The sequence below is a fragment of the Protopterus annectens genome, chromosome 4.part0 (genome assembly GCF_019279795.1).
Source record: "Protopterus annectens isolate FY-2018-M chromosome 4.part0, PAN1.0, whole genome shotgun sequence".
Classification (NCBI taxonomy): Eukaryota; Metazoa; Chordata; order Ceratodontiformes; family Protopteridae; genus Protopterus; species Protopterus annectens.
This window is the reverse complement of record NC_056733.1, coordinates 1,895,045,782-1,895,066,710: the sequence shown is the minus strand read 5'-3', so window position 1 is coordinate 1,895,066,710 and position 20,929 is coordinate 1,895,045,782. Positions and strand designations below refer to the sequence as shown.

The 20,929-nt window shown below is 37.9% G+C and overlaps 1 protein-coding gene across 2 annotated transcripts in view; it reads right to left on the bottom strand.

Moving 5' to 3' along the window:
- LOC122800065 (calcium/calmodulin-dependent protein kinase type II subunit alpha) overlaps positions 1 to 20,929 on the bottom strand; it is a 1,141,826-nt gene that overhangs the window by 742,477 nt on the left and 378,420 nt on the right. For both annotated transcript variants that reach the window (XM_044069562.1, XM_044069563.1), the window contains exon 5: positions 1,134 to 1,228. In XM_044069562.1, the coding sequence (XP_043925497.1) occupies positions 1,134 to 1,228 (95 nt within the window). The remainder of the gene's footprint in view (positions 1 to 1,133; positions 1,229 to 20,929) is intronic.

Below are 20,929 nucleotides of genomic sequence, written 5' to 3'. Positions count from 1 at the left end.
GTTAATAAACTAAACATTTTTATATAAACACTATTAAAATACACTAACAGTATAAATATAATAAGTGTCTAAAAAACTTTTATATGTAAAATATGTCACATTTAAAAATAATATGATTTGAGTGTAAGCGCACCAGCTATCGAAATAGATTCATTCAAGCCAGGGGGAACTGTGGCATTTAACCTTAGTTGCCAAAGCAACTCCTTATAGTCAATAAGATCGCCCCACGGCCCCCCCAATATTGCTTATAAACTGTATCAAGCCCCAAAAATAAAAATCTGTGGTTAGGAAAATTCTTCAAATGACAATAGTGACAATAGAGGGAATTACTAACTTTTTTATTCTTTATGTCATTTAAATGTTCGTGAATCCTCTCTCTGAATTGACGGACAGTTTTTCCAACATAAAAACATGGGCATTTTTGATACAATGCTATATAAACTAAGCCCACTGTCTTACAATTAAAATTAAAGGAACTTTTAATGTTGAACCTATTAGCAGTGTCAGTTTCTAATAACCAAACACACTGTTTACAACTTCCACATTTAAAAGTACCCCACTTATTGTGGCTCAAAAAATCTAAACACTTGTCATCCGCTTCCAACATGTTTTTTAAACATCTAGCCCTTCTAGTTACAAACCTAGGTCTTTCCCCCAGGATTAAAAGGGGGATTTAAAGGGTCATCATCCTATGTACAGCAGTTTTGTTTTGCTTTAAGCAGTTAAGTTCTCCCATTGTGTATCTTGATTACTGCTTCAGGGTGAAATGTAAAAGTGCATTGTGGGACATTACTTATCCAAGCAAGCAGTTGTAATTTCCTGGCAGCCTGACCCCTCCCCCAACCAGGAAGTTGGTTCTTCCCAGTATATTCACTAATGTCCACCAGAGAAACAATTGGCAAGACTTGCAATGATAAGACAGAGCCCTCTACCTCAGATAATCAAACCAGCTTTTTTCCCATTCCTCCTTAACTCCCACCCATCTCCTACAGGGCCAGTGCTACTAAATGAACCCAGGTTAATAAGGATTGAAATCATTGTTCCATTTCCTTAATGCTTCAGAACCAGTTCTCGAGTAATATGTATTGTATGCCCATAGCAGGTGAAAAATTATTGAATGTACAGTTACTCACATCATAGGCTCCGGCCTTGATCTGTTGATATAGGCGATGTTGATCTTCATCCCAGAAAGGAGGATATCCAACCAGCAGAATATACAGAATAACACCTAAGTGACAAATATAGATAGAGAAGAGGTGTTTAGATAAGAACTATTCACACAACAATAGAAGAAACTGATCTCTCTACCCTTTGTTGCACTTTGCAGAGGCAGTTGCAATAACCATTTATTATTGCTATAATTCAAATTGTTAGACAAACTAGATACCTTTTTTATTTATCCTCTTCTGTAATATTTGTTAAACCCAATCCACAATCTTATTAAGATGTTCTTACTGTTAATGCTGCCAGCATATGTCTTTCCCTGACTACATGTAGCAGTGTGCAACTAGACTCTTGAAATATGACTTCTTTTCACCTGTAAAATTCACATGACACAGACACAAAATAATAAAAGCCATGAAATATCCTGCCTGATTTTGAAATATTGCTAATACGTCAGTCACCAAAGGGAAATGGGTAAGGGTTACAATTCTACCTTCCAGCTACTTATTAGAATGAAATGTGGCACTAAGTAATAACTCTCTATCCCTCTAAATCAATGTGCGGTTAATAAATTCTCTGACTTACCAGCTCCTTTAGCAAAAATGGATGACGTCATGACTTTTGCAACAGCAATCTGGGTTCAATTAATAGCCTGGGTGCACAGATCAGATAGTGTCAAAGTGGTGACTTAGGAATCATAATTATCAGCCCACCAACCACTGTGGCATGGTGACTTAGGAATCATAATTATCAGCCCACCAACCACTGTGGCAAAGTGGTACATGTTGGTGCACATGGAGGAGCCAGGCGGCCATGTTTTCACAAGGGGCACTCCATCAGTGCCATTAGCACTAAGCATTAACTTAATTGTCATGGTCTTTGGGGGTACAAGTTAGGAAAACCACGTCTGGTCTCCATTTCTTTCTCCTCAAAAGAACAAGTAGGCTGTCAGGCTGTTACTCTTGGGTGAAATGAACTAACTAACAGGGTATCCAGATAGGAGGCCTGATAGTCATTGCAGAGATGGCAAAAAAATGAGGCTAGCAAATATAATCTGTAGTAACATGGTAAAACAATTGGAGAAACTCAAGTGTCTGATCGCAAATTTGGTAAAAAAGATTTAGCTCAGGAGAATGAGTGGTTATCTCATATAGTTTACCGTTAGCCTGAATAATAACTTTCCAATGTATGGCACCCTGGAACTGGTCAACAGAACTAACAAAGTGGAAACATTTAAATAATGGTTGCTTGGACTGTTTCAAGGCCATTTATATGGTCGCATGGGATCAATAAGAGTGAATCACTGTCTCCCTCAGAATACTATAGGTCTCACAATCCATAATCAGCCATTCCAAATGTTTCAAGAAGAAAACAAAATTTTCATAATCCATGAATTGTTTGAATGTTGGATGCTCTCACATTCCACAGCTGTGGAATGTATTTTCATATTCACTATAGCAGTACCGATGAGCAAATGCATCTCTGATGGAACACATGATAGCCAAGGAATCAATAACCTATGTCATAGACTTACTAGAACAGGAGATTTACACGGTCTCTCTCCAGACATGGGGAACTTTTGAACTGATTGCCATGGCACCTTTTTTCCACCAATGGCATTTTTTACAAGCTCAAATTTCTCTCCTGTCTTATAAACCCTTGCCTCTCTTGACTTAAGATGATTGGTCAGCTTACAAATCCTAAACGAAGCACCCATAGTTCCAACAGATCCCTATTGTAAATGACAATTTGTCGGCTGATAGGGAGGCAGGTCATTCAAATCTCAGGACAAAGACCAGATACATCTAACCTGAAGCATAACTTACATATTTACTGTGGTCTTCTCTAGACATTGGAAACTGGTGGGCAAAATTCCCAGCAGACCATGAGTTGACCAAGACATTAAGCCTTTTAGAATTGTAGCTACAAAGGAAGCTCAAGCTCCAGAAAGACAAATTGTAGTATTTAACAAATGTATGTATGACTAACTATGTAGAAATAATCTCTTCCCACGACAAATTTCATAGACAGGCTGTGGATGTGGCCTGAGCTCTGACAGTGTGTGCTTTCAGCCTAGTGCTCAAGGGTGTGTCATAGGACAGTAACAGTAACTAATACAATTGAACATCCATGTTGATAGGGTAAGCTCAGTTACTTGACAATGGAAAAGGATGGAAACAGACAATTGCTCATCTTTTTTGAAATCCTTTGTGTGAAGAAGGTAAAATCAATGTTGTTTGTGGGTGTGCAAGCAAGGCAACTGGTATTCACCTTTGTTAGAAAAATTTGTGAAGAAAACCAGTACATGAATGGGCTGACTCAAATTCCCTTCAGTGGCTACTTTTGGCATAGATGAAGGGTTATCTCTAAGCATGACTCTATCGTGATGGAAAATCATGCAAGGGAATTTAGAAGCTAGAGCATTCATTCATGATACTATCTTTGCAGAAGTAATGGCTACCAGAAGGATATCCCTCCAAGTCAGAAATGTAATATCTGCAGAATTATCTTATCCAAATGAAGACGTAGTTAAGCTTTGGAGTACAAAATTCAGATCTCAAATACGAGTAGGGCAAACCAAGGGTGGCCTGTAGTGTAAAACTCCTTTTAGAATGCTTTAGATACTTTAAAAGGCATTAATCATGAAGAAGAAAATCCCAGATGTCCCAGGGTGACATGGCAGACATGGGGACTTTTACCGAAGAGTGGCTAGCCACTTTATTGACTATGTCTACTACAAAGTAAACACTTGTAATATAGAAGATGAAATGGGTTAAGTGTGGGGATTTAATAACCATGTGAGGCTGCCTGGATGCTACATAAGGAGAAATTGTCTTCTCTTGAAGTGAGGACACAATGGGCGGACCCATGGCTGGTGTAGCCAGAACAGGGCTATGAGAATGAAATTTGCTCTATATGTCATGCATTTCTGTAGCTCTCTAGTTAAAAGTGGAAATATGGACAATGCATACAGTAGACCTGGGGTCGAAATGTAGGGCAATGTATCTCTTGGAGGCTGTTCCTCTTGGGGTAAAATGGTGGAGAATCGGTTATATTTGGCGTTGAATTGTGAAGCAGCGATTACAACAGGGTTTCCCCCAACTCAGTGGTGCAGTGATGCAGTGGTTAGCATTGTCACATCACAGCAGGAGGTTCTCTAGTTCAGTTCTTTGCTGGAGTGCCTTCTGTGCAGAGTTTGCATGTCCTCCCTGTATTCGGGTGGGTTTCCTCTGGGTGCTCCTGTTTCCTTCCACATTCCAAGACATTTGTCTGAAGCATTTCTCTAGGGGCTTCTACTGAAAATAGGCTCTGTCCCAGTCAAACTTTCCCAGTAAACAAATGTTAGATAAATTAATAAATAAATACATAAAAATAAATAAACTCTGAAATATCGTCTGGAATACTGCAACATTGAGAGGCCATTTGCGTAAGAGTAGTATTTGTCTGCTCAACCTGTCTGCATTCACAATGGATGTCTCCTGGTATGTGCATTATTAAAAGGAACAATGTAATGTTACAGCCTATTCCAAAACAGTTCTGCCTTCTCTGCAAAGGAAGGTACGAGCATGTTCTGCCTTGCGTATTACCTATCATACCTCTGCCTTGTTATTGGAGTGGATGGAACTGCACCCTAGGGAAAGTCAGTCCTGGAACGTGCAGCACTAGGTGGGCTGCTCTTATTTCTAATACATTGACATGTGATTTGGCCTCTTTTGGTATTCATGTACCATGGGCTGTCATGTCTTAAAAATATTACTCACTCCAGAGTGGATGTGTTTATCATTACCAAGGCCTTGGAGATTGGCTGAATAAACAGGGAGCCAATAGACAGATTGTGTTGGTTTGTCCACTACAGTAGATGCCTGATGCAAATGTTTGAAAGCCTGATCACATGTGTCAAAGGCTGGGTTGTTTGGTTCAATTGAGACCTGAAAATACACTGTAATAGTTCCTTATTGGTACTGTCTGAACAGAGGGAGCGATCAAACACAACACCTCTGTGGCCAGAGACTTAAGACTTATTAAAATATGGAAGAGACCCTGTTTTGTGGGGATTTTACCTTCTGATTAACTGTATCCAACTGGCAGCCTATGAATGTCAGGGACTGTGATGGATCCAGCTGGGACTTGGCCATACTGACAGTGATCCCAAAGACAGACAGAACAGAAGTAAGTCCTGCCTTGCAGTGAGATGTTTCCCATATTGAGTAACACTATGAGGCAGTTATTCAGGTAGGGGAAATCCCCACTCCCAGTATTCACATATGTGCCCTGACTGCAGCCATGCTTTTATGAACACCCAGGCTGTGGTGATTCCAAAAAGCAGGGCTCAAAATTTGTGAAGGATTCCCACATGAAAGTGTAGTAATCTCTTGGATGGCTTCATTATTTTGATGTGCAGGTAGGTATCCTGAAGATCTAAAGAGGGCAACCATCTCCTGCCTGTGAAAAAAGGTAAGCCAGTGTCACTATAACCATCTGGAATGACTCCTTCACATAATGATTCAGTTCAACAATTGGTCTGAGGTTCTGAGTTGTTTTGGGCATCGAGAAGATTTTACTGCAAAATCCATACCGTTTTTGGTTTGGATTGCTGGGGTCTCTTGGATGGCTCTTTTTTTGGAACGTTTTCTACCTTCTGAAGAGCTATCCTTCTCTGATGGGGAAGAACTGTTTAAGGAGTGTAAGAGTGGATATTTGGGCATCATTAGAAATAGTACAGCGTAGTCTCTGCATGTAATTTCTATTATCAGTTTGCCCTGTGTGATGGCCAACTAAGTGAGCAGATACAGTGAAAGACATCCATTGACTGCTTCCAGAGTGAGACAGTTGGGCAGTTTTCAAGATTCATTCTAGCTGGAACTTTGAAAGGATCTTCTAGACCCCTGCTGAAGTAGGCCACTTCTGTCTCTGGGATGGCAGTTTGATGAGAAGACCCCCCACTGTGGGATCCTCTGTCATACTGCTATGTATGCTGAGGATGTTGGGATTTCCTAAATTGCAAGTTTTTGGTGCCCTTTTGATTTCAAAAATGACCATTGTAAAGTTGAAAACTTAACTCCAACAGGGATAAGTATTTTGACATCTTGTCCTCACTGCAAAGGCATGTCTTTCACATTCTGCCCAAATAAGGAGGTTCCATCAAAAGGAGCATTGATGATTGACACCTTGAAGTGATCCACAAAATTAGTGTGGTGCAGCTAGGTCTATTGTCACACTAACACACAGAACCCAAAGCAACCAACCAAACTGGAGAGTTGAGTAATAATGTCACATAAAAACTACAGAATGGCAGTTACAGCAAACATACATAAAAATGTTCAGCAGCAAAGCTGTAAGGCAACAAGGCAACAAACGTTCAGCCACAACTCTTACTCAATGCAAGTAAAACAAGTTATATGTTAAATTCAAAGATTTATTTATCTATATCTGTATATATACACACACACAAACACACATATATATATATATATATATATATAAAATATAAATATATATATATATATATATATATATATAGAGAGAGAGAGATACCTATATTTATATCTACAGTTTGATATATATATATATATATATATATATATATATATATATATATATATATATATATATATATATATATTTAGAGATATTTATTTATTAACCTTTGTTAACCGGGAAAGTCCACTGGGCCAATGACCAATTTTCAGTGGAGGCCCTGGGAGAAAAGCTCCATCCAATCACAAAAAATTTTACGTAACATCCGCTTAACTTTGAAAGTCAAGAAAGTTTTAATACAATACAAACTTAAGTAGGTATAAAGGACAAATACATATTTAGAGGTATACAATACAAGAAAAATAAACCCAGTGTGTTAGATTATTAGTAATTCGGTTTGTATATTCTTATAAGTAAGAATACTGTTTAATCAATTCTGTTTATTCAGCCATAGAAATAAAGAAAGCAAGAGCGATTGGGTACGAAGACAGATAGTGTAAATTGCAACTATATTGTTAGTAAACGTATTTGTAGAGTATAGTGGCCAAAACATTTAAGGTGGTTTAATTATATGACAAGAACAGACAAGGCTATTGAGATAGTGCTCTTTTAGTGCAAATTTAAATGTTTTTATAGTCTAGTTGAGTAAGACGGAGAGAGAGCACATTCCAAAGTTTGGCAATGGCATGGGAATAGAGACATTGTCCAGCTCTTTTGTTGGGTTTAGTTATGGTTAAGAGTTGCTTGTTAGAGGTCCTAAAATGCTGAGTAGGGGTGTGTGTTTGTATTATAGTTTGAAAGGATGGGCAGAAGTGTGGATTATTTAGTAGTTTGTGGGTGATTACCAGAAAAGTCTGACTGGGTAGAAACTCATTTTCAGTAGATGCCCAGGGAGAAAAGCTCCAAATTATTACAAAACATTTTAAGAACAATAATTTTACAAATCTTCAAAAATTATGCAAAAACATTTGCAGTTTGTATAATTATAACAAATTAGACAAAATATAAAAACATTGGTTAAGAATCGATACAAGTTATATGACAATCATTTTATATTTAGAGACATTTTAGATAGTTTGTAGAGAAAATAAAGGTAAGTTAGTCTAATACAAGCAGGAATTGCAATATGAAGTGAGGAAAAACAGTTTATGGTATATTTAGAGAGAGCGTCAGAAAGGAGAAATTGATAAAACTAAGGAAGTAAGTGAAGAAGGGAGAGCAAGGAGGTATAAGGAACGATAATGTACTTATTCACATTTAGAGATATAATTCATCCTGGTTTTAATCAAGACCAGATCCAGATTTTAGCTAGGAAGTCTTTCAGTGTGGTTTTGAAAGATGGGAGGGAGGGCATTGAACTGATGAATACAGGTAAGGAGTTTCAGGTCTTAGCAACTTTATACAAGTACAGACAATGCCCAGCAGATTTGATAGGCTTGTAGACAGACAGGAGTTTGACGACTGAAACACAAAGATCGAATGGAAACATAGTTGTGTAGAATATTTTTTAGTGCTGCACAGTCAGATGGATGCTGGATAATTTTAGAAATGGTAGGGGGTGTGTATATGTTAGTTGGTGAAGCAGTTCTAAGCAATTTATTCTATTCAGTGCTGCACAGTAATGGGCTCTGAAAGGGATATTTGATGCAAATTTAGCAACTTTGTTATAGCATTGCTCAAGTTTTCCTTTTTGTGAAGCCTGGAGGTTAGTAAGGATGGGAGGAAATAAGCAGTAGCAATTGTAGTTTTAGCTGCTTCTGTTAGAAAAGGATTTGGCATCAAAGCATCCCTATTTTTTGATGAATTTTTCTTATGCAATTTTGTATATACAGGTTGAATGTAAGATTATCATCTATTATCACCCCTAATAATTTGCTATGAGAAATAGATGCATATTTATATACACAAATCCCACTAGTCACATGATCAAATCACTGACACTTTAGCTAAATCATTCATAAAAACATATACAACAATAATATTATTACTTTTTAAAACATCTCTGTCTTAAATTTAAAATAGGTTTAATGCTCACTGATGCATTTAGATCAGGTTTGTCCAGCATTTAAATGTGTTATCCATTTGTATTCAGCAGCAACAATATCTAACAGAATATCATCTGCTGTGACACTGCAATACATGAGTCCACTGCACTAAATGCTCCTTACACTGTATTGTGAAACAAATGCATTCAGCAAAGAGACAGATGTAATAGTCACCACCTGGGTCTTCAACTGGGATCAAAGCTCACCCGTAGGCAATTGTTTCAGAGTATCTGATGTCTTCTCAGCCAAACCTCTACGAAATCTAATATACACACACACACACACACACACACACACACACACACACACACACACACACACACACACACACACACACACACACACACACACACACACCCACACACACACAAGATAGTTCACTGCTTTGATTGAAAATATGCTGGATGCATAAATGTGCTCCCTGAGGCTAACCATCATCCAAGATTCCCTGTTAGGTGGATGGCTAGCCTGAGTCTCCTCTGGGACCTCACGCTTGGTGATACCAGTATGTAGTCTACAAATGGTCCCTTGCTCTAATGCTGTCTATATTTGGGGGTCCACAACATCCTACACTGCATCACTTGGATGGGCTCAGCCACATCCATTTATTTCCAAACTTTGGAGTACACTATGTCAATCATCTTATCCTGGGGTGGCATCACCCAGACCACTTGGATTGAGGACCTATAGGCTTCCTGCAAGATATCATCCTTCAGGCAGGTGGGATCAGTTGGCCAGTATCCTCATAGCCTCATCAATAGCAGTATCTCAAAAAATGAGATGTCTTCATGAGGAATTTGAGAGAGAACTCCCCTTTGTCAAGATCTGTGTCTTGAGAGGAAGACTCTGACAGGGAATCAAGGTGTTTGTTTATTCTTACACTACATATTCCTTGGTGGGCTTAGAGATGAGTTATCTGAACTCTTCTGGGAAGAAGACTCCCCAGGCCTCTGAATTCTGGCCTATGAGTCTGTCCTCTGGGAGCATGAATAATGTGTGGATAAAGGCTTCTGTATCAGCAGTGCCAATGCCTGAACTGATGGGGACTGTATTTGCTATTGTAAACAACCTTTATCAGTTCTTTTGTTTGTCAAAAGGTCCCCCATGGAATGCAGGCCAGAGACCATTGGCAGTGACCAAATAGGCATTGACTTTGCAGGAAGGATGGTAGATGGCTGTGCCAAAGACTCCAGAGGCAAAGTCACTATGAAAAATTTCTGTGCTGAAAAGACAAACATCCTTGAGAAGGACTAAATCTGAGTCATCACTGACAGACTGGTGATGAATGCTTTGCCTCTAGTGGTCCCAGGCACCAAGGTCATTTCTGAGGAATCCACAAATGCCAAGGGCACTGACATCAAAGAAAAGATATTTCATCATTGATGGTTTTGGTACAGTTGAAGTTGCAGTAACAACTCTGAGATTGCACCACAGTGGAGGAAATAGTAAAGCCCCAAAAATGACCCACCAATTTTTTTCCCTGGGAAAAAAAATCAGTGTGCCATGCCTTCGCTATTTTTGTATTTCGAACATTTGGGTTTGATATTACAATGTTCAGACACCTGTGAGTTTGACATTGTAATACAGACCTGGTCCAGAAGAGGGACTGAAGTAAAATTGGTTAGGGTTTCTTCTCAAGCCACCTTAGACACAGAGATGGCCAAGATTACACTATTCTGCAAAGGGGCCTTCACAAAGGCCAACATCATTTGTTTACAATCTAGTTGACTTCATCTCTTCTGGGATATGTATGAATGAATGGATATTGTAGAAGCTGGACAGAAGGGCAGCAATCTTGAAATCCCATGCACTGAGAATAAGCTTTCTGCTCTTCTACTCATTACCAAGTTTGTGGTACCTGATGATTCCTTCCTAGAAGGAGACAAGGACCTGGCATGGTCGCTACAGAAGAAGGTCCATGGCACAGAGATGAAGAAGTCCTTGGTTCCTTGGCTAGCAATAGTTTTTGCATGATATGCATATCTGACTTATCTTTCTTTCTCTTCTTCTTCTTTTACTCTACATGGTTGGAAGGTTTATTCTTGTCCTGACCTCTTTGTTTTTCTTTCTCAGACACCTCTGATCTCAGCATTCCCTTAAACACAAGTTTATTGTTTCTATCAAGTAAAGTCCTGGAACTAAAATTCTGTAAATAGAGTAGTCAAAATATAAATGTTCTATCCCAAGACACACAACACACATATGTTGTGAGGATCCTGAGGAGGGAGAATTTTACGTTCACATTCTGAACATTTCTTAAAAACAAACACTTTAACTTCTTCTGCGCTTTCCGCTAAAGTCAGCCACAATCATAGATTAAATAATAAGTAGTAGGCCGTCACCATAATATAACTCAACAACTCTCCAAATAGGCAAGGAATACAGCAAATGCATATTACAATAAATGAACAGCAAGGAAAGCTGAAGGAGAAAGGTTTTTTTTTTTTATTATTACTATGAAGGATGGGGAGGCAACAAATGGTGAAAAGATTAAGTTGTAAAACTGATAATTTACAAAATGTAAGCACTTATCTGTACCAAAAGCAGAGATAAACCTCAAAAAAGCTCAGTCAAGCATGGATCTATCATAGCTGCAATGGCAGCAATACGAACTTGAGTACTTCTCTGGGGTGCAGGGGGTTATAGAACAGGGGGAGGAGCTCAAGCTTGCAAGGAGCATTGTTTCCAACAGCACCAAGGTAACCAGTCCATTATTTTCCTTTGTCCAGACAGGATCAGACTACATCTAGTGTTAACTGCATTGGAAAGATCAATACACAGCCTGGCTCAGGTTTACAACCATTATGTTACTAGCAAAGCTTCAAGTAAAGAGAGGATGACAAAATGGGTTTAATATTGCCCACACAAACCCTAGATCATGTGTGTAAATGGAGGATGGCCCGCAAGGATTGCAGATTACAGCTACTAGCTGTAATGAAATTTAATTTATTTATTTATGTAACATTTGTTATCCAGAATAGTTCAGCTGGACAGCAAGTGTCTATTTTCAGTGAAGTCCAGGGGAGAAAAGCTCCATTAACCTGAAATTACAAAGCTGCAAAATGCAACAGAGATGAGAGAAAAATATGACAGTACATAGATAAAAATTTACAGGTGGATGTTACAATAGAAAAATATATCATTTAGTAGCATTGTCTATTCATGTGTTGGATGAAAGGTGGCATTTTTGTACAAAATATACAGTGTGTAACAACAAAAATATCACTTTACAGCATTGCCCATTCCTGAGATGGACGAACAGATAACATTTTGCACAATATTTACAGTGGGCAGCTTAGAAGCAGTCAGACGAGGTGTTGCATAGCATGAACAGCATATAATACGTTTATAGAGCAACCATGGCAGAGCATGCACTTGTGTTGTTCATAGATATCCCTATAGTTCTATGTGGCTTTATGGAGCTTTATTGCAGTTGCATAAATGGTTGGTGTATAGATATGATTTCAGGAGACTCTTGAAAGAGGATGTACATTTTAGAAACCTAAGGTCAGGAGGGAGGTTGTTCTAGGTTTTAGCAATTTCATGGGCAAAGAGAAATTCCCGAGTTGTTTTTGCATGAGATGGTTTCAATTAAGGCTTTTTTGCTGGAGCTTAGTTGTCTATTTGAATTGTAGAAGTTAAGGCTGACCAGGGCAAGAGTTGTTTTGGGACAGTACAGTATATGGTGGGCTAAGTTGAGTTGATGATACTTCAGTAGGTTGGGGAATTCTAGCCAGTGTAGGGTCTGTAGGGAATGGCAATGGTGGGATGTGATTTGGCATTGGTGGCAAATCTTGTTATAGCAGGTGGAAAGTTAATTCAAGTCGGTTTTATTTAGATTTGTTAGTGTGGGGGAAGCATATAGAAGTGTAGATATGAGGTGAGTTCTGGCTATGGCAATATGAGATTCTGAGGTTAGATACCTTTTGCATCTGTAGAGGGAGCCTAGTCTTTTGTGGACTTTAGAGATGGTTGCTATGTGTTTGTTAAATTTGAGCTGTTGGTCAATGGTAATTCCTAGGAGTTTTGCCGCTGAGTTAGGGGTGATTTGGGTCTTATTGGCAGGGAATATGGAAAAGGAGAGGTTGTTGGACTTGATTGGATGAAACAGCATGAGTTGAGTTTTTTGGGGGTTTAATATCAGTTGTGAGTTATTGAGCCAGCTCTCAATTTCAGTGAAGGCTATTTGGGCATTTTGTTGTAGAAGTTGGATGTTGGGTGCAGAACATGTGAGGGTTGTGTCATCAGCGTATTGGACTATATCAGCTTTTGTGGTAGCTAGGTGGAGTTAGTTGGCGAAGATATTAAAAAGAAGTGGGCAGAGAATTGAACCTTGGGGTATGCCTAGGGTGACTGGGAGTGGGGGAGATAGGGAGTTAATCCATTTGACAGACTGGTGTCGATTGTCTAGGTAGCTCTTGAACCAGAGCAGAGTGGGCATGTTAAAGTTAAGGTCAGAAAGGCAGGTTAGAAGTTTTTTTGTGAGATATTGAGAAATGACCACAAACACTCTAGATTACATGTGCAGACTAAAGAATACCTCAAAATACTTTAGGTTACCTGCATTGATTGGTAAAATTTCTCTAAGACCTTGGATTACTTTCACAGGCTAAGGATTGTACACAGAATCTTTGGATTACATGTGCAGCATGAGGGCTGCCATCACAGGCCATGGATTATGTGTGCAGATTGAGGATTGACCACCCTATCTCTGGATTACATGCACAGATTGAGCATTTTCCACACAGACTCTGGATTATAAGTGCATGCAGTGAATGTTTTCCAAAGACCTTAAATTACACATGCAGGCTGTGAATGCTTTACTAAGACCATGGATTACAAGTAAAACTGAGGATGGCCCACAAAAATCTTGGATTACATGTGCAAGCTCAGAACTGATCAAACAAACCCAGGATTACATGTGGTGGAGACTGCCTCCAAAAAGTTGGGATTATATGTACAGACTGAGAATTGCCCACACAGGTCCAGGATTACACATATAGGCTGAGGATTGCAAACAAAAACCCTGGATTACATCATTTCTGTCAGAAGAATTCTCAGGGGATGTTGTGACACTCACAGAAATCAGAGTATTTTGTAATGTACATTAAAAATGGTTTCAGATCTTTTGAAGTAATTTTTTGGCCTGGGGGATCTATCTGACTTTGTGGAATGAATGTGCCAGGGAGGGGGGACTGTCTTGAGGTTATATTAGTCACAGTGAATGTAGTAAAGCTAATCCAAAAAAAAAAAAAAAACATTTGCTGGGCATCCAAGTAAAACTCAATAAAACAAAATAAGATGTCCAAACGAGTAGTTGGCACACCATAAGCTCCACCCATAAAAGGATGCAAAAATGTTCAACCACAATGTTTATTAAAAAGTTAAGTGCTTTCTTCCCCTACAAAATGGTGACTTCATCAGAACTAAATTCCCCTCACAAGTCAACCTTCTTTATACACACATAAATACTTGAATAATTAGTTAATTACTTAAAAAATGTAAAAAAAAATGTTTTTTTAATTAAATATAGCACCCTAACATTATAACTTAATACGATAAAAACTATATTAATACATTATTCATTAATCATTAAAATTATGTCTGATTTAAATATATTTAAGGTACAAGTGCTTTTTTCTTTAAATCAGGCACCAAAGACAAATGGTCATTTAATCCTGGTTCTGCTAAGGCATTTAGTTTAACAATCCAATAAAATTAATGAATTAATGAATTTTTTTAAGTAATTAACTAATTATTCAATTATTTATTTGTGTATAAAGAGGGTTGACTTGTGAGGGGAATTTAGTTCTGATGAAGTCCCCATTTTATAGGGGAAGAAAGCACTTAACCTTTTAATAAACATTGTGTTTGAACATTTTTGCATCATTTTATGTGTGGAGCTTATGGTGTGACCACTACTCGTTTGGACATCTTTTACTTGGATGCCCAGCAAACTTTTTTTTTTTGGATTAGTTTTACTACATTAGTTTGGTTGGACTAGGGCCACACGGCTTACACAGACCTGAGGGAGAAGATTGGAGGCGTACCACCGAGTCTTTGAGTATGTTTTTTTCATTGCCTTTTATAGACAGCTTATTCTCCATTTTTGTGCAAATGGAGTTATGGAAGGCACTTCCGATGACAACAGTGTGAGGGATTTTGCCTCTAATAATGTATTATTCAATGAATCCAATTCTTCTCTCGGTCAACCAGGGTTCTGAAAATATGGATTTAACAGCGATCATTGCGGTTTTATCACAAGTAGTGGATCTAAACAAGAGAATGAATTCTATTCACGTTCAACAGGATAGTTTCAACCCTAGCGACGTTCGAAGAAAAAAGATCAGTTTTTCCTTTCCTAGGATAGCCAACCAAGGTGATTTCTCTGACAATTCACCAGAGGGCAGCATGCGACCACAAACGAGCCATGGAAATATGGTGGACACTTCAGCTAAATGCTTATCTTTTTCTAGTTACAGAGAAAGAATCATGAGGGAAGTTATGTTCACAGGCAACAACCCGCAGGTATTGAATGGACAAGAACATAAATCCTTCAACACCACAATGAAGGATTTTGAGGCTTTGCTTCTCAAGGTACATGCTCTTCAATGCAATAATCTTTATTTACATGAGAGTTTAAAGAAACAACACATACCGAAAGGACTAAGACTTTATAAATTCCCTAATGGGATGGACACTAGACATTGTGATGGTAATGAATTATGTGCACTTTCTGATTGATTTGGGCTTGAACTTATGGATTTTATCATTAAATCTAATAATAAACGTATTAATTGTATGTTGGAGGATTTAGATAAAATGAATGGGATGCTTGTGAACGATTTATTATCTGAATTTAATATTGAGCAGTATGACAACATTTTTCAAAAGGCTGAATACAGTGCAAAAGTAAATTTAGAACGTAAAAAGAAAAAACTTTTAAGAGATGACAATAATTATGTTAAGAAACAGGTGTATCCATTACCTAATTGGTTTACCAGTGTTCATGCTGAGTTGGATGTTATTAATGCTACACACAATGCTGAGCCTAATTTATTACACAATGACGTGAGTTCAGAACAGGACGCGTCTGTTCAGGATGATTATAATTCTAATTTTCCACCTATTAGAAGGTCAGAACGCATTGAAAATAGAAATAGACAAAAAGGTTTTTTAGGGGACATGTACACACCCATACAAAACAACAGAGGGAATTACAGGGGAGGGTTCAGAAACAACCACAGATAAGCAGATCAAACAATGAGACCAAGATACAGACTGCTTACAATGGTATATGTGTATCATCAGATGGGTACAAAATTTACAATTACACAGATTTAAGTATAGACATTACATATTTTTCGTTGTTCAAGAAGGGGTTTAAGTTTGTTCCCACTTTTAAAGTTGAGACAGTGGATACTATTATGGAGCTAAAATGATATACCAGGAAACTGAATTTTAAAATTATGTTTAAAGGGAATGTAGTTATTAGTCAAGGAGAAAAGCAGAAACAGACATTTAAGAAGAAAAGTTGTTTCAACCCACCACTTCACCCTTTAATAATGGCTTTAGAAAGAGCATGTGAGGGCGACATTCAAAATGAATTTAAGAGTCATAAATTCACCAAATGGTTTAATTTAACTACAGATGAACACACTCTTTCAAATTATTTTAGAACTAATAATATATACAGGATTATGAAGCCTGATAAGGGTGGGGGTGTTGTGCTTTTTTATGGCACTGATTATGTGAATGAATTAACTTAAGATTTTTTCTGATATCAAATTTCATCCAAGAATGAATCTATTTTAGCACACAGGAAAATGTAGTTTTTCCTGGAAGATTCTTTATTCCAAAAAGTTATTTCAGAAGAATTATATAACTTTTTGAAAACTGAGCATCCCCTAGAACTTACGGCTTTTGGCATTCCAAAAGTGCACAAGAGCATTCAGGAACCACCCTTTAGGGTTATAATTTCAGCAAAAAATAGTTCTACACATACATTGTGCATGTTTGTGGACAGAATTTTGAAAGATTCTGTATAAGCTGTTGATTATTTACTGAAGGACTCCTGGGATTTTCTGTCCAAATTTAATGAAAGATGGTTTAATAATGAAGTAATTTTTTGTACCATAGATGTAGTGGATTTATTCACTTCTATTCCCTGAAAGGAGGGATTAGAATTATTTTACAATGCTATCAGGGAACTTACTTCATTTTCAGATACAATGATAAATTTTATTATGGTTGTCATGGAATATATACTGTCCAATAATTACTTCATGTTTGAGGGAGAATTTTATAAACAAACTCAGGGGGTTGCAATGGGGGCAGCATGCACCCCCATTTACGCAAATTTGGTATTTTACTCATAGGAAAAGCAACACATTTTTATAAGTATTTACTCCTAGATGTGGTTTATGTATCATTGATTTTTGGATGACATTTTTATTCTTTGGAAGGATTCAACATCTAATCTTAAATGGTTTTTGGAGCATATCAACTGGATAAGCCCATTTTTTTAATTTTTTTTAAAATTTACAGCCAACTCTTCAGATGTGGAGATTAGTTATTTGGATGTGATGATGTCCAAAGATAAAGAAAAGAACAAATTCAAATCTTTCATCCTTTCTACACTAAAAAGAATATTTACAAAGGACAGTTAGTAAGGGCAGGAGAATGTTATCCAACAGAGAAACATTTTTGGAAGAAGTTTCCACCATCACAGAAATGTTTAGGGTGAGAGGATATCCTAGCAGTTTACTGAATGGGGTGGCAAAACAGGTGGTTGAAGATGGGGTTCTAGATATAAGGCCCTTTTAGCTAGTGGTGAGATAATTCACAAACAAACCACCCCAGGTTTTTCCAAGGATGGATATAGCATGAGTATGGTTATCCCCTATGGCTCAGGAGAATGCATGCTTAGGGAGACTGTTAAAAAAAACTGGGTTATTTTTAAAGGTAACACCAAAATTTTTAATACTTTGGGTCATTCACCCAGTTTTGTTTACAAAGCAGGACATCTTATTATACCCAGGGTTATGTCCACCAAGGGAATGACCAGGTGTGGTTGTTGCAAACAATGCCCCTTTGTATTGAATAAAGATGTGATTTACATAGAGAGTAACATCAAAGGTATTCCATTGCAGAAGGGCAATAGTGACACAAAGGGGGTTTATGTATCCATTTGCCAAACATGTTCATATTTTTATATTGGCAAAACAGAGAGAAAATTTCGTACCAGAATATATGAGCATTTATATGCCATAGCTAAGGGAAATATCAACAATGCCCTTTATAAGCATTCACTGGTTTGTCAAGGGGATACAAAATTTATGATCGGAATCTTAGAAGTTATTAAACACAACCCAAGAGGTGGTTGGTGGGAGCTTGATGTGGATTTGAGAGAATTTTATTGGATTGTTAAACTAAATGCCTTAGCAGAACCAGGATTAAATGACCATTTGTCTTTGGTGCCTGTTTTAAAGAAAAAAGCACTTGTACTTTAAATGTATTTAAATCAGGCATAATTTTAATGATTAATGAATAATGTATTAATATAGTATTTATTGTAGAAAGTTATAATGTTAGGGTGCTATATTTAATTAAAAAAACATTTTTTTTAATTTTTTTAAGTAATTAACTAATTATTCAATTATTAATTTGTGTATAAAGAGGGTTGACTTGTGAGAGGAATTTAGTTCTGATGAAGTCCCCGTTTTATATGGGAAGAAAGTGCTTAACTTTTTAATAAACATTGTGGTTGATCATTTTTGCATCGTTTTATGCATGGAGCTTATGGTGTGACCACTACTCGTTTGGACATCTTATTTTGTTCTATATTAGCCACAGTGCCAGCCATGCTTTTTCAGTCCTTGTACTGGCTAATTAATGATCTGTTTTTTAAGAGGATTATCTAGAAAGAGTAGGATATGTACAGACAATTGCTAGCACTTTTCTATATCCCTTTCTCTGGTGATGAATATTTTTTTTATGCTGCCTGGCAGTCACTGCAGTAGACAACGGACATCAAATACTAAGGAAGGTGCAAGCAGAGAACTGCAGTATGCATGGACAATAATTCCTAAGCACAGTGAGTCAGAGGTACAGTAAGCCACAGGCACAATGTGTCATACACACAATGAATTACAGGCACCCTAAGTCGTAGATATGATGAGTCACAGTCATACAAAGTCATAGGCACAATGAATCACAGGCACACTTAGTTGCAAAATGTGTCAAACACATAATAAGTTAGATGCACACTGAGTCAAAGGCACGATGAGTCACAGACATACAAAGTCTTAGGCACAATGGGTCACAGGCAAACCAAGTCACAGACAAATGAAATCAGAGACATAATGTGTCAGACATAATAACCCACATGCACAATGAGTCACAGACATGCTAAGTCATAGGAACAATGGATCACAAGCACATTGTCACAGGTATACTAAGCCAGTGGCACAATGTACCACACAGACAATGTTACATGCACATGAAGTCATAGGCACAATAGGTCACAGACTGTCTATGTCAAGGCATACTAAGCCAGCAGCAAAATATGTCATAGGTATGTTAAGTCAGAGAACTACTAAGTCATAGATATGGGTCACAGGCACAGCAACTCACAGGCAGTCAGAGGCACAATGTGTCACACACACACAATGAGCCATATGCAATCTGTCATAGGCACATTGGGTCACAGGCATAATAGATGATAAACAGAATGAGTCACAGCCACAGATACGTCACATGCACACTAAGTCACAGACATACTATGTCATAAAACAGTGGTTTGCAGGCACACTAAGTCACAGCCACACTAAGCCAGAGGCACAATGTGCCACACAGAGAATAAGTAATATGCACACAGAGTCGTAGACACAATGGGTGACAGGCATACTAAATCAGAGGCACAATGAGCTACAAGTAGACTAAGTCAAAATCATGTGTTTACTGAGTCACATGCTCCCCTAGCCATAGGCACAATCAGTCACAGGCATGGAACATCAAAAGTACACAGAGTCCCATGTATACACAAGGCATACACTAATTGAGTCACATGCACCCTAAGTCATAGGGACAATGAGTTACTGGAATGCAGAGTCAAAAGTGCATGCAGTCATATCTGTTTTGTTATATGCACTCTAAGTCACTGGCACAATAAGTCAAAGGCACAGAGTTACATGCACATTGAATCCTATACCCAATGTGCCATGGGCATAAGTCATGAACACACAGATTCAAAGAGGTGTCAAAAGTACACTGAGTCACAGGTATCCAGTGTCAAATGTGCACAGAATCACATGGACACTGGTTCACAGACATGTGCCACAGGCACTTAGTGCCAAAAGTCAGCAGAATCAACTGTCTACTGAGTCACATGCATGATGGGTCACAGACAGAATGGTTCACTGGCAAGCTGAGAAAAAAGAACAGAGAATCAGAGGCACAATGTTTCACAGGCACAGTGAAAAAGATGTACAGTGAGCCTCATGGACATAGAGCAGTCACACTGCACACTGGGTAACAGGTACAATGTTTCCCATTGCTAAGACATAATGAACATTGAGTTATATGCACAGTGAATGGCATATAAAGTGTGTCTCAAACACCCTGAGTCACATACATAATTAATCATAGTTATAGTGTGACACAAATGTAATTAATTCATGTGTGCAATAAATCAGATAAACTGAGTACAATGAGCACAGTTATGTGCACAGCACAGCGAGTCAAATACATAATGCTTAACAGGTTTGCTGAGACAGAGGACAATTGAGTTATAGCTGCAATAAATTACAGCCAGACCGAGTCACATGCTTCCCCTTTAATGCAATTACATTCTCTAAATCGGGGTAGGGGCTGAGGACCTACAGCATATGATATAAAAAAATCTACATTGCTGTGCAATTGTCTCATTGGGCCCACTCCTTGAAAACACCATTTTCTCTTATACTTTCTAATGATCTATGAATTAAAAGAATTTGATATGGCAAGCCCACTGAAATGTATCTGCACATTTCTTAACTCATTTCCTCCAACTGATGTCTGGAAGTTTCATTGTAACTTCCAATGGGTGGAGCCTACACTTTTTTATAAAATCAAATTATGTCCTTATATTTCAAACAAATGTTCATATCTCTGGAAGCATATGGATTACTATACAGTATAAATGTTAAACTCTCCACCACAACCCCTTTTTTTTAGTGGAAGTATTTTTTTAGATTCTAGGT